The sequence below is a fragment of the Lygodium microphyllum genome, chromosome 13 (assembly GCF_053477565.2).
Source record: "Lygodium microphyllum isolate KBCC chromosome 13, Lygodium_microphyllum_v1.1.10, whole genome shotgun sequence".
Classification (NCBI taxonomy): Eukaryota; Viridiplantae; Streptophyta; class Polypodiopsida; order Schizaeales; family Lygodiaceae; genus Lygodium; species Lygodium microphyllum.
Window position 1 is genome coordinate 123,214,070 of NC_141147.1, and position 12,007 is coordinate 123,226,076.

The window sequence follows — 12,007 nt, forward strand, 5'->3', positions numbered from 1 at the left end:
CTCAAGGGGTGCAAAAGTTTCAACATTGGTGAAGGATTCGACGTAGAAAAGTCTACTCTCCCCAACATAGTGTTAGGAGGGTTATCCTTCAAAACGAAGGGCTAACGTTTATCATTCCTCGGCAGCCAGTTCGACTAATGTTTACAAGGGATGTCCTTCAAAACCAAGGGCTAGGTAGCTAGTCTTTATCATTTGCTTGGCAACGGATTCCACTACGTCTAGGCGTCTAAAAGAAGAACGGCCAAAAAAAAAAACAAACAAACCAGGGAGCAAAAATAGCAGTGGAGAGACAAAAAGGTCGGCCGAAATCTTTTTGACATTTTGGTAGAAGTTAATTTTGTGTGTGAGCATTGAGTTTTTGACACGTGGCACTGGAAATATGAGTATACCTAAAATGTGTGCGAAATCGAAAATTTTCTTTATTGTTGAAGGTCAAATTACAAAATAAGGTCTTTTCCTTTTCTGTTCCTTTCTTGCTCGCGGGGTTTTCTTTCTCCTTTGCACCGGAGCTATGGCGAGATCGTAGCTTCCTCTCTCTTTCTCTCTCTCTCTATCCGTGGCTATGGCGGGCCTGTAAGGCACGCCTGCGCTTTGTTATTGTTGTCTTTATACTTGCCTTGCTGCATGGCTGACACCGACTTCAAGCTTTGTGGATTCCTCCCCCTCGTCGTCGCAGTTCTTAACCCGCCCCCTCCCTCGAAGCTCGATTTCTCAGGCCATGGCTCGGCACCAATCGGCAGCTCTTCCAATGAAGATGCATGGTCCCGCACCCTAACCGCTGATGGTGCGGTTGGTTCAGAGGATTGGCAGCTTCGAGTCGGTAGAGACGAGGCGGCCTTACATGCAGCGTGTGCGGGACATTGCATTAAGGAGCCGTCTTGTCCAGAGCTTCGTTGCAACGATGCCAAGCGAGGCTCTGAGTGCGTGGTTCCGAGAGCACAACTGGAGAAATTCGAGCGCTTTGAGAATGTGGCTTCTGCCAAGGCCTCTCCGGCCAAGTACGACTTCACCTTCGAGAACGTTTTTTATTCGCGCAGGAAACAGAATCCTTCGAATCACAACAGAGGAAGGGGTTCGGCTTGTAATCCTCTTTCCCACCCCTTAGAGAGGCTTATTGGGGCAGAATGTTGGCTCGCTGGTGAAGGCCCTGAGGTTCAATTCCATGCCAGTGGAGGCTTTCTGCTGAGCCCTGCAGTATCAGTAACAGGATGCATGGGGTCTCCGGGTGAAGACTCAAGCTCGCCTCTGGATGTTCTCAACATGCCATGTGAATGGGAACATACCCCTGTTGCATTGAGCAAGAGCCTGTCTGGAGAGGCAGGGGGTAGATCCGCACAGAGACAATCCTCAAGCAAGAAGAGGAAGAAGCTAGGATTTAATGGCGGTGGCCACCAGATCTTGAATAACTTGCAGGTTTTGACAGTGAGAAATGGTGTACGACTCAAAGCACGTGCAGTCCGAGCTGCTCGCAAAGGCACTGGAGAAGTGCATGCTGTTGTTCTGATTGATTTGTATCTGCCTTCCTTCTTGTGGTCTGGTCGCAACTATTGGAAGCCAAGCCCTGCTTTCACATCAGTCATCAATCATCTAAGGTAGCTTCCTGACACATTCGTTCTCTCCCTCATACTAAAATACTGATGCAGAGCATGGAAGAGGTGGATAAGAGAGCCTCTTTTTTGTTTGTGGTTGGTTGTTTTCTAATTGTTTTTCTCTTTGTATTGGACAGTTGTGACTGGGAAAGCAGAAGAATGCTCCTTGAATGTGATGGCAGAAATCTCGATAATGAAACATTTGTGGAAATTTGGAACACAGGAGAGTGTCAGGTTCTGGGCTGTGGATTGCATTATATTTCGCCAGAGGCAAAGAAGCAGGCTAAATTTGACATGCATGCTATCTTTAAGTCCCTGCCTTCCCTTAAGGGAGAGAAGGTCTTCAGTACTACAATTCTTCCTGAGGATGACCAAGAAACTATTTTGCAGGGTATCTGGGATGTACCCAATGAAGTTTTGATGTCTATTCTCAGCAGGCTGTCACCTAGAGACCTGCGGAGTGTGGCAGCTACATGCAGGCATATGCAAGAGCTTGCTCTTTATGTTATGCCTTGCATGAACTTGAAGCTTTTTCCACATCAGCAGGCAGCGGTCTGCTGGATGTTGCAGCGGGAATTGTATCCTGCCACTCTTACCCACCCTCTTTACAAAGACCTGCAGACAGAAGATGGCTTTCATTTTTACCTTAATTGTTTGTCTGGTGACTTGTCTCCAGAAGCACCTCCTTGCATTACTGACTTCAGAGGTGGCCTTTTCTGTGATGAACCAGGCCTAGGAAAAACTGTGACAGCCATTTGTCTCATCTTGAAGACACAGGGCACACTTGCGACTCCACCTGATGGGACTCATGTCAACTGGTGCGAGCACAGATCGGGTGACAGGTATGGTTACTATGAAATTGCTTCTTATCGAGTCACGTCTGTGCTTAAAAGATGCATGGATTTGAAGGCCAAGCACAACAAAGTTGATGGAAGCTCTCACCTTTCCAACCCATCCTCACACCATTTGACACAAAGCTTGCCAGCAGGAAGGCGATGTAGAGAGTCCACATGTGGAATTTTCCAAAGTAGTAGGCCTGTGAGGCATCGCATTTCAGAATCAGGTCCTGCAACAAGAGCTTCCACTGGGGTCAAGAGGAAGCTTTTGGAAGCATATGAGGGCTTAGTTGTGGATGGTTCAGCAGATGGCTCAACGGTTACTATTCGTGAAAAGAGGGAACATCGTTCTGGTACTGTGGCCTCTAATGCTGCTAGACTGAAGAATTACCAGATTGTGGAAGATATCTGGGTTCAGTGCGATTCATGCAGCAAGTGGCGGAAAATAGCTAAGGAACCGGATGAAGGGTTGGCATGGTTTTGCAACATGAACAAAGATCCATTGTATCAAAGCTGCTCTGACCCAGAAGAAAGATGGGAATCTGGACCCATTTCGTCTTTTCCAGGGTTTCACAAGGCTGGAGGTGCATGTTGTCTGGAACAAAACGTGATACACTTTGCAAACGTTCTCAAAGATTGTGGATCTTTAAGGGATGCTGAAACAAATGCCGTTCTGACATGGCTTGCAAATTTGAGCCCTGACAAACTGGTCCAAATGTCTAAGACAGGTGTTTCTGTGCCCTCATCACTGCATGTGTTCAATCAGTATGCAGCTGAGCAACATCATTATCGCATTATTTTCCAGAGATTTGGCTTGGTGCCCAAGATTGAGGGAAAAGGAGTGAAGAAATGGTGCTACCCTCCCTTATTGGATGGTCTGGTTTTTGACTTACCAGCTTTGAGGGATGCACTCAACAAGCCATCAGATGCAGTAAGGTTGTATCTCTCCAGAGCAACTCTTATTGTGGTCCCTCCAAATCTGGTGGAGCATTGGAGGAATCAGATTATAAGGCACACAAAGCCTGATCAGTTACGGATATGTGTACTGATTGATCAGAAAAATGCTCCCAAGGTTCAGGATCTTGCATGGAATTTTGATATTGTCATAACCACGTTTTCTCGGTTAAGCTGCGAGTGGGCCTATAAGGACAGCAGCGTCCTTATGGGGGTGCACTGGTTACGAGTTGTTCTGGATGAAGGGCATACCCTTGGAGCAAGTCTCAGTCTAACAAATAAATTACAGATGGCAATGTCGATGCATGCAACACGGAGATGGGTGCTAACTGGTACTCCGACACCACATACACCTAACAGTCAAGTGGCACACTTGCATCCAATGCTGAAGTTTCTGCATGAGGAAGTATATGGGAAAAGTCAAAAATCATGGGAAGGTGGCATTTTGAAACCATTCGAAAGTGGCTCTGAAGAAGGGCGTGCCCGTTTATTGGAACTGTTACAGAGGTGTATGATTAGTGCAAGAAAGTCTGACCTTTGCATGATTCCACCATGCTCCCGGAAGATTACTCTCGTTGATTTTACACAAAAACATGCAGAAAGCTACAATGAGCTTGTGGCCACAGTTCGTCGTAATATTCTTATGGCAGACTGGAATGATCCATCGCATGTGGAGTCGCTTCTGAATCCAAAGCAATGGAAATTCAGAAGTAATACAATCAGAAATGTTAGGCTTTCCTGTTGTGTTGCAGGTCACATCAAAGTTGAAAATGCTGGTGAAGACATTCAAGAAACCATGGAGATTCTTGCTCAAGAGGGCATGGACCCTTTGTCTTGGGAATACGCTGTCATAAAAAATGCTTTACTTGTTGGTGGCAACTGTAACAGGTGAAATCGGCTTTTTGTCTAAAGGCACTATTTCTTATATGTTGGTAGCTTCTAATTCAGGTATTGCTATGATGCCAGATGTGACGAGTGGTGTAGGTTACCGATAATTACCCCTTGCAAACATTTACTTTGCTTGGACTGTGTAGCTCTGGATAGGGAAAAATGCACCTTGCCTGGCTGTGGAAATCCATATAAAATGCAAAGCCCTGAAGATCTAACTCGGCTTGAGAATCCCAATCCAAAATGGCCAGTGCCACAGGATCTAATTGAGTTGCAGCCTTCATATGTTCAGGTATACTTTGCTTTCTGAATGGAGAAGTTTGGTTCTTGGTATTTTTTGCTTGTAGGGGAAAGCTTATCCTGCAAAATTGGTCACAATGTGATCCTGTCTACTCACACGATCATCACCTTCTAAACTTGGGTCATCTTACTCTTGTTTCAACGTGCAGTTATGGTAATTTGTCACATGATGTTCTGAACTGTATTCTGGACGGTGGTTAATTGTAGAGACTCATCTTCACATGGGGGAATTCCTACGTTGTGTTTATGTTTGGGATTGGAATAACCACTCATTTTACTCGAGGAGTTCAGTGTTCAAACAGATACTAGCTGGTCTTTTACGAAATAGAGCACAAACAAAAGTTTGATCTTTATGCAGAAACTGTATGCAACTGTATAATGGCACCGAGTTTGTCTCAAGGCTTTCTTTGACAGTTCAAATCTACTTTGCTCTAGGACAATTGGGATCCAGATTGGCAAGCAACTTCAAGCAGCAAGGTGGCTTATCTTGTTGACAGGCTGAAAGAACTGAAAGGCATGACAATAGGAAGTGAGCTATTGATTGAGGGCAGCGAGCTGGCCGATACCGATTTTGGGCAGGAAAAGGCAGAAGCAATTTCAGAGAAAGATCCTCCAGAGAAGGCCATTGTGTTTTCCCAGTTTCTCGAGCACATTCATGTTATTGAAAGACAGGTAGGCCAAGTTGTTTTGATCTGTCTGGTCTGCTATCTATTGTCTGCTGTGCTTCTACTTGAGTATCGTGTATGCTTAATATATTATGGTCTGTAGTTTTTTTTAGCATCCTTGAAACATTAGCCTGTACAGACTTTAGCTTTTAAGCAAGTCTGCTTTGAAGAAGCATGTGGCATTATGACAACTGATAGGAGGAAATCCTTAGTATGTCTACAGAGGATGATGGGCAGTCACCCCAGCAAAAACACAGTTGGACAGATTACCCATGCTGTACCCCATTGGAAAATGCCCAACTTGCATCTCCATAGAAAAACTCTTGAAGTTTATGCTTTTACATATTGTTCAGAATTTGTTTCACCCCAATGACTTTTCTGAATGCCACTGCATTTGCATGTTCTACTATTTGAGGAGGAATAATTATTTGGTATACCTTGGTTGCAAATATTTCAGACTATAAAACTGTCAGAGTGCAGCGATGCGGAAGTGTAGGACAAAGACTGAGAGAGAGTGAACACAGAGAGAAGAGAGAGAGAGAAAAGGAGATAGTGTAAACGCAGAAAATCTGCGGTGTAGTATGCTGTATAAGAGTGCAGAAATACCCAAGGGGGCAGAGGAAATATCTGCGTATGTATCTGACTTGATAACCTCGATCTCCGTCAGCCCGAGCACAGTCTGTCTCAGCCAACAGATCTCAAGATCAGAATTTGAAAAGAAGAATAACTGGAGTGTGCCACCAACTGGCTATAAATAGCCAAAAAGAAAAGAATGCCCAGCACCAGGTTGGCTGCATCAAATGCAGCCGACTGCAGAAAAATAATAAAATTTGTCCAATTGCAGCCAGTCCTGTTCGACTGCACGCTGCCACGTGGCACCTGCACAGATTGCTGACGTGGCTGTTGAGCTCCTGAATGTACCTCTGCTTCAACCTATAAACTTTTCCATCCGAGGATCAAAGCCAGGAAGTTGCTCAACATAGATCTCCTCTTGCAAGTCACCATTCAGAAAGGCCGACTTCACATCCAATTGATAAATAGGCCATCTCCTATGGCTAGCCAAGGCAAGAACAGTTCGAATAGTCGCCATACGAGCAGTGGGGGCAAAAGTATCATGGAAATCAATGCCTGAGCGCTGAGCAAAACCTTTAGCAACAAGGCGAGCCTTGTGCTTGTCCAAAGAACCATTGCTAAGGTACTTGGTCTTGAAGACCCACTTGACACCAATCGCCTTTTTGTGAGAGGACGAGACACAAGAGACGAAGTACCACTTCTCTCAATAGCCTCCAACTCGGCTTCCATGGCCTTCCGCCAATGATCAGACTGCAAAGCCTCCTTCCCTGAAGTGGGCTAAACAAGCTCCGAAGAATGTGCCTGGTTCCTCCGTGACCTCCACGGTCCATCCTACGGTTCCCACTCCTCAGGGACCCCCTCGATCCTTGAATCTCGAAGTGTGTTATGGGCCCAATGAGGAGGACGAACCTCTCCGTGTCACTCTCCATTTGCTGAAGATGCGGGTATCCACTGGCGAAAGCTCCTCGGGGGTGGTTGGTGGAAGAGAAGATTTTGAATGAGAAGAAGAATCTCCATCAAGAGGCTCTGGCTCCAAAGGAATTGTCTCGGGAGCTCAACTCTCTTCTGGATCTCCAAGGATGGGGTGCTCCTCATCCCTCTTTGTGGACGGAACTTCCTCGAATCGCACATCTCGGCTCGTGTAGATATCCCGCTTAACGGGATCAAACAAACGAGAACCTTTAAATTGGGAGCGATAGCCAACAAAAACTTGTCGTCGGGAAGCCGCCTCGAACTTATCACACTGCGTCTTCGGAATGTGCACATAAGCATCACACCCAAAGATCCTGAAATAAGAGATATCAGGCTTAGTCCCGAAGTAAGCCTCAAAAGGTGTCATCCTGTCAACGGCCGAAGTGGGAGATCGATTGAGGATGTGAATTGCGGTAGTCATTGTCTCGGCCCATAGAAACTGAGGTGTCTGTTGGTGCTCCATCATGGTGCGCGCCATCTCGATCACACTTTGGTTCTTCCACTCCAAAATGCCATTCTCTTGGGGAGTGTTGGTGTTAGCAAACTCCCTTCTCCTTGTCCTTCTTGGATTTTTTGTCCTTCTTTGTCTTTTGGTCCTTCCCCTTCTTTTGAGAGGCTTGACCAACCAATGCCTCCGATTTGGAAGCATTCTGTCCCTTCAATTGTTCCTCTTGGTCCAAGACTATAGGAACCAACTCTTTCCACTGAAGAGTCGACTCCCGCTCTGGTGCAATAAGAGCGGAATAAAAAGTACTGAATTGTGGCGGCAATTGGGATAGTAAAGTGATCGCCATGTCTTCGGAGGAAATAGTCTTCCCCGCATTTTGAACCTGCATCTGAAGCTGCCGAAGATTGTTGATGTGTTTCCAAAGCGAAGAAGACTTATTCACGGACAAGGTCCGCATCTACACCTCCAAAGAAGGACCCTCTTCATCAGGGTCATCCGGGTGTACATCTGGTCGAGCTCTAGCCATATCTCATGAGCCACCGTCAAGTGCTGATATGAGCTATCACGGTTGTGGTGCAAGACAGAAACAGAAAAGATTGAATCCTGGCATTCAGTTTGTCCCAATGAGACTGGGCCTTGGTCAACTCCGCACAAGCATTGGAAGAGAGTTTGGACTCATCCCTCATCGAGGGCGTGTTAATCTCCTCCATCACCAGTTCCTCCAAATCATAAGACTCCAAAATGGCCAATATCATCACCCGCCATATGCGGTATTTGTCACCATCAAGCTTTTTATCCGATGGAAGAGCTGGTAAGATAGGCACCTTCCTGTCCATGATCACCTGGAACTCTAAATCAGTCTCTGTAGACATGTTAACCTGAAATACTTGCACAAACGCAAAATCAGCCCCCTCTGACTGTGAAAACGTAGCCGTCTAGGGTTGGTTCCTCCGCTGCCCAAACCTTCTTCACTCGTCGGAGGCGATGAAAAGGTAAAATCTGCAATGATAGGCCTCAAACGTAGCCTTTCCCCCCTTCGAACAGCAATAACTTGCAGCAAATTCACCGATTAGACTCCTTTCCTGCACGCCCACGCTCGCTTCAGCCTTGATCCGATGCACAAGCCTCCCGCTCGCCCTTGAATCCTGGAAACGCAGCCTTGTGTTTCACTGAAATCTCCTTTTCAGATAGGTTCAGTCCTCAGTCAGTCCATCTTCACCGCTCTGATACCATGTCAGAGTGCAGCGATGCGGAAGGGTAGGACAAAGACTGAGAGAGAGTGAACACAGAGAGAAGAGAGAGAGAAAAGGAGAGTGTAAATGTAGAAAATCTGCGGTGTAGTATGCTGTATAAGAGTGCAGAAATACACAAGGGGGCGGAGGAAATATCTGCGTATGTATCCAACTTGATAACCTTGATCTCCGTCAGCCCGAGCACAGTCTGTCTCAGCCAACAGATCTCAAGATCAGAATCTGAAAAGAAGAATAACTGGAGTGTGCCACCAACTGGCTATAAATAGCCAGAAAGAAAAGAATGCCCAGCACCAGATCAATGCAGCCGACTGCAGAAAAATAATAAAAAACTGTCCTACTGCAGCCTGTCCTGTCCTACTGCAGGCTGCCACATGGCACCTGTGCAGATTGCTGACGTGGCTGCTGACATCCGTACTGCTGATGTGGCACTCTGCCGTACTTTGCTGTCCAGCATCTGTCCAGGAAATGACTGTCTAACAAAAACCCAGTGATCATGGATGCTACATCCTTGGACATCCAGGACTGGCACCTGCAGCATTGGTCACAGACTTGGGGCATTGAGTTACTAGGTGTGACCCAAGGCTGTGACCAATGCTGCTGAGTGACTCAGTGACCCAAGGCTGTGAGTGCCCATCCTAGATGTCCAAGGATGCGACCATGGATGATCACCAAGCATGTGTTATTTTCGGGGCCATTTGGGATAGGCTACATATTATCTTTTATCGGGTTTGGGGGGGGGGGGGAGATTAAGAATCAGTTTGGGATGAACCTAGAAGATTGTGAAACTCGTTGAGCCTATTTCTACAGGTCTTGGGGGCATCCCTGACTAAATTAACCAGTTAACTTGTTTGCTTGTTTTGGCTGCCTGCTTAGATTCGTTCAGTGCAAGTTGGTACCTGGCTCTCTAATAAAAGATGATGTTTGATAAGTGTTAGGTAGTCTGACTTTTAGCTGTGGTCCTAATCTGAAGTTCTTTTCAGCTGGCAAAAGCAGGCATCAAAGTTGCAGGGATGTACAGCCCCATGCACTCTTTGAACAAGGTCCACCACTGGTACCTAACATGTTATCTTGAATGTTTGATCTTCGTAAAAGTATCACAGTATCTGACTTCTTCTTTTTAGTGTGCTTATCGCAGATGAAGTCCTTAATAAGTTTCCAAAATGAGAAGGACTGCACTGTTCTTCTAATGGATGGCAGTGCTGCGCTAGGTCTGGATTTGAGTTTCGTGACACACGTCTTTTTGATGGAACCCATATGGGATCGGAGGTGATCATTTCTTGTCAAATCCATTATATTTTAAAAAAGACATTAAAAGTTTTCCAATCTAACTCCTAAACATGGTCTATTATTAGTATGGAAGAGCAAGTTGTAAGTCGAGCTCATCGTATGGGTGCTACACGTCCCATTCTAGTGGAAACCCTTGCCATGCGAGGGACAATAGAAGAGCAGATGTTGCAGTTTTTGCAGGTACAGATTCTTCTAAACCATTTCTCCATGTGGAAGTTCCTTAACACAGACAGGGTTGAATGGACACTCTACTACTGTATATCAGAGGAATAAATTTTTTGATCTATTCTCCAGGATCCAGCAGAGCATAGCAGAGCACTACAGCAAGACTTTCAAACATTTGAAGGTGGTCGGTCTAGCCTGAAGACTGTGCATGATTTTGCAGAAAGTAGCTACTTGGCTCGGTTGTCATTTGTTCGAACAAAAAATGGAACTTAAAAAGTAAATCTGGTTCGAACTTAAAAGGTAGTTTCTATTGACTTCAATCTGAAACCATCGATGTTCAATGCAGACCACACCTTCTCTCTTTTCCCATCTTTGTAATTCATATTTCAGCTCTTTGTTTTACCATCTCAGCATGTAAGGAGGAGGAGGGGAAATGGCAGGAAAAGTGGGGTGCTGGGGGGGCTGTGTGTGTGTGAAAGGAGGCACGCATACAAAAAATGGAACTCAAAAAGTAAATCTGGTTCAAACTTAAAAGGTAGTTTCTATTGACTTCAATCTGAAACCATCAATGTTCAATGTAGACCACACCTTCTCTCTTTTCCCATCTCTCTTCACTCTAGCCTCTCCATTACCCTCACACCCCTTCAGGAGGACATTGTGGTTCTTGGTTTGTGGCTGCCTTCATCATCTTCCTTGTGCTACGGCACCCTTGTTCCCTTTGTATCACATTCACTCCATGATTGAGAACTTTATCATTCCATTCATCAGAGTTTCTTCTCTCTTCTCCTCTTCTCCATGTTTGCCGAGTTTGCTCCATGTTCCTCCCCGCAAACCCTATTGTCTCGCTGGTACATCATCTTTTGACAAGGCTGATCGAGCAAGAGGAGTGTTAATGCTAAAAAAGATACATTTCACATTAAACCTTAATTAGCTCGTTAAAATAGCTGCAAAATGCAAAATTTACCAAAGTTTGTGTCCCATAAGAAAACACCCAAACTTGGATCCACATCTATAAATAAGAGCTTATCCAACGATTTGTTTTATCCCTTGTTTTACATGTTATCCTAATCTATCCCCAATTCATCATCACATGGTTGCGGACTCCTCCTTTTGTTGCCCACTCATTCCTATTATCTTGAGCTGTTGTCATGATCATTTGAAGGCTGCCCACACTTGTATGTTGTTCTAGCTGATGTGACCATCACTCCAACCCTCTATTCGACTGTTGCAGCCCTTGTTTGAGTGTTTCGAGCTGCGAGAATGGTCATTAGGACTTGGTGGATCACTATCTTTTCATTCCTAGAGGTTGCCTTACTATTGTTCATTGTCTGGAGCACTTTTGAGCACTGACTTGATCTACATTTGGATTAGCAACTGGTCATTTTTGCATTTTTAGCACTTTTCTTCATCATCCTTTCCTTCGACTAGTGGTTATTGCGCACTTGGGATTTGTCTCCGGTGGACAATATACATTGACACCTCCCTCATCGGTTGTTGGACAACTCCCCCTTGAGCATTTTGTACAATCACTCATTTACATTCAACATTTGTTCATTTATTATTTAGTTATCTTCATTTTGTGTTCTTTGCATTTTTTGCGTCTTTGTGGTAGGATTTAAGTTCAGTGTGTTTTAGTCATGGTTGTACACTCGGTGTTTTCTTTTCCGAACCCTAGCATATCTCCACAAGGCCACCATAGTCCAATGGAAGTAGGGAGGAGGCCTAGAATGGATTGCTCTAGAAAACTCCATTCGGAAATGTGTGAGCCAAGCCTTTGATCCAATTGAGAGATGATAGCATGGAGTTATCGAAGGCATTGTAACTTGCCAAGGAAGAACAATAGTGACCAAGGCTATGAGAAGGGTATATGAGCGGTAGGGTATGGTGGCTCGATGATGATAGAGGAAAAATGCCACTGCATGAAAGAAAGGCAATTAGGAGATTGCAATCCTTAAAAGAAGTTCCTCAAGTTCTTGAAACACCCCCACCACCCCCTTGCTGGTGGGGGATGGAATAGAACCTATGAGTAGGATTGTTAGCTCATGTATGAGTCCGTGCATGCCTGTCAAGGTTGGGG

At 45.3% G+C, this 12,007-nt stretch overlaps 1 protein-coding gene across 2 annotated transcripts in view; it reads left to right on the forward strand.

Annotated features, from left to right (window-relative positions):
- Nucleotides 1–447: 447 nt before the first annotated feature.
- Nucleotides 448–12,007, forward strand: part of LOC148027163 (SNF2 domain-containing protein / helicase domain-containing protein / F-box family protein) — a 38,904-nt gene continuing 27,344 nt past the window's right edge. Inside the window, exons 1-8 of one of the 2 annotated variants that reach the window (XM_087691707.1) lie at nucleotides 450–1,592; nucleotides 1,727–4,267; nucleotides 4,346–4,559; nucleotides 5,003–5,239; nucleotides 9,459–9,518; nucleotides 9,614–9,744; nucleotides 9,831–9,945; nucleotides 10,060–10,230. In XM_087691707.1, the coding sequence (XP_087547833.1) occupies nucleotides 625–1,592; nucleotides 1,727–4,267; nucleotides 4,346–4,559; nucleotides 5,003–5,239; nucleotides 9,459–9,518; nucleotides 9,614–9,744; nucleotides 9,831–9,945; nucleotides 10,060–10,203 (4,410 nt within the window). In that variant the 5' untranslated portion in view covers nucleotides 450–624 and the 3' untranslated portion in view covers nucleotides 10,204–10,230. Of the gene's footprint in view, nucleotides 1,593–1,726; nucleotides 4,268–4,345; nucleotides 4,560–5,002; nucleotides 5,240–9,458; nucleotides 9,519–9,599; nucleotides 9,745–9,830; nucleotides 9,946–10,059; nucleotides 10,231–12,007 lie in introns of those variants that run through there. The other variant, XM_087691708.1, reaches the window with a different exon arrangement.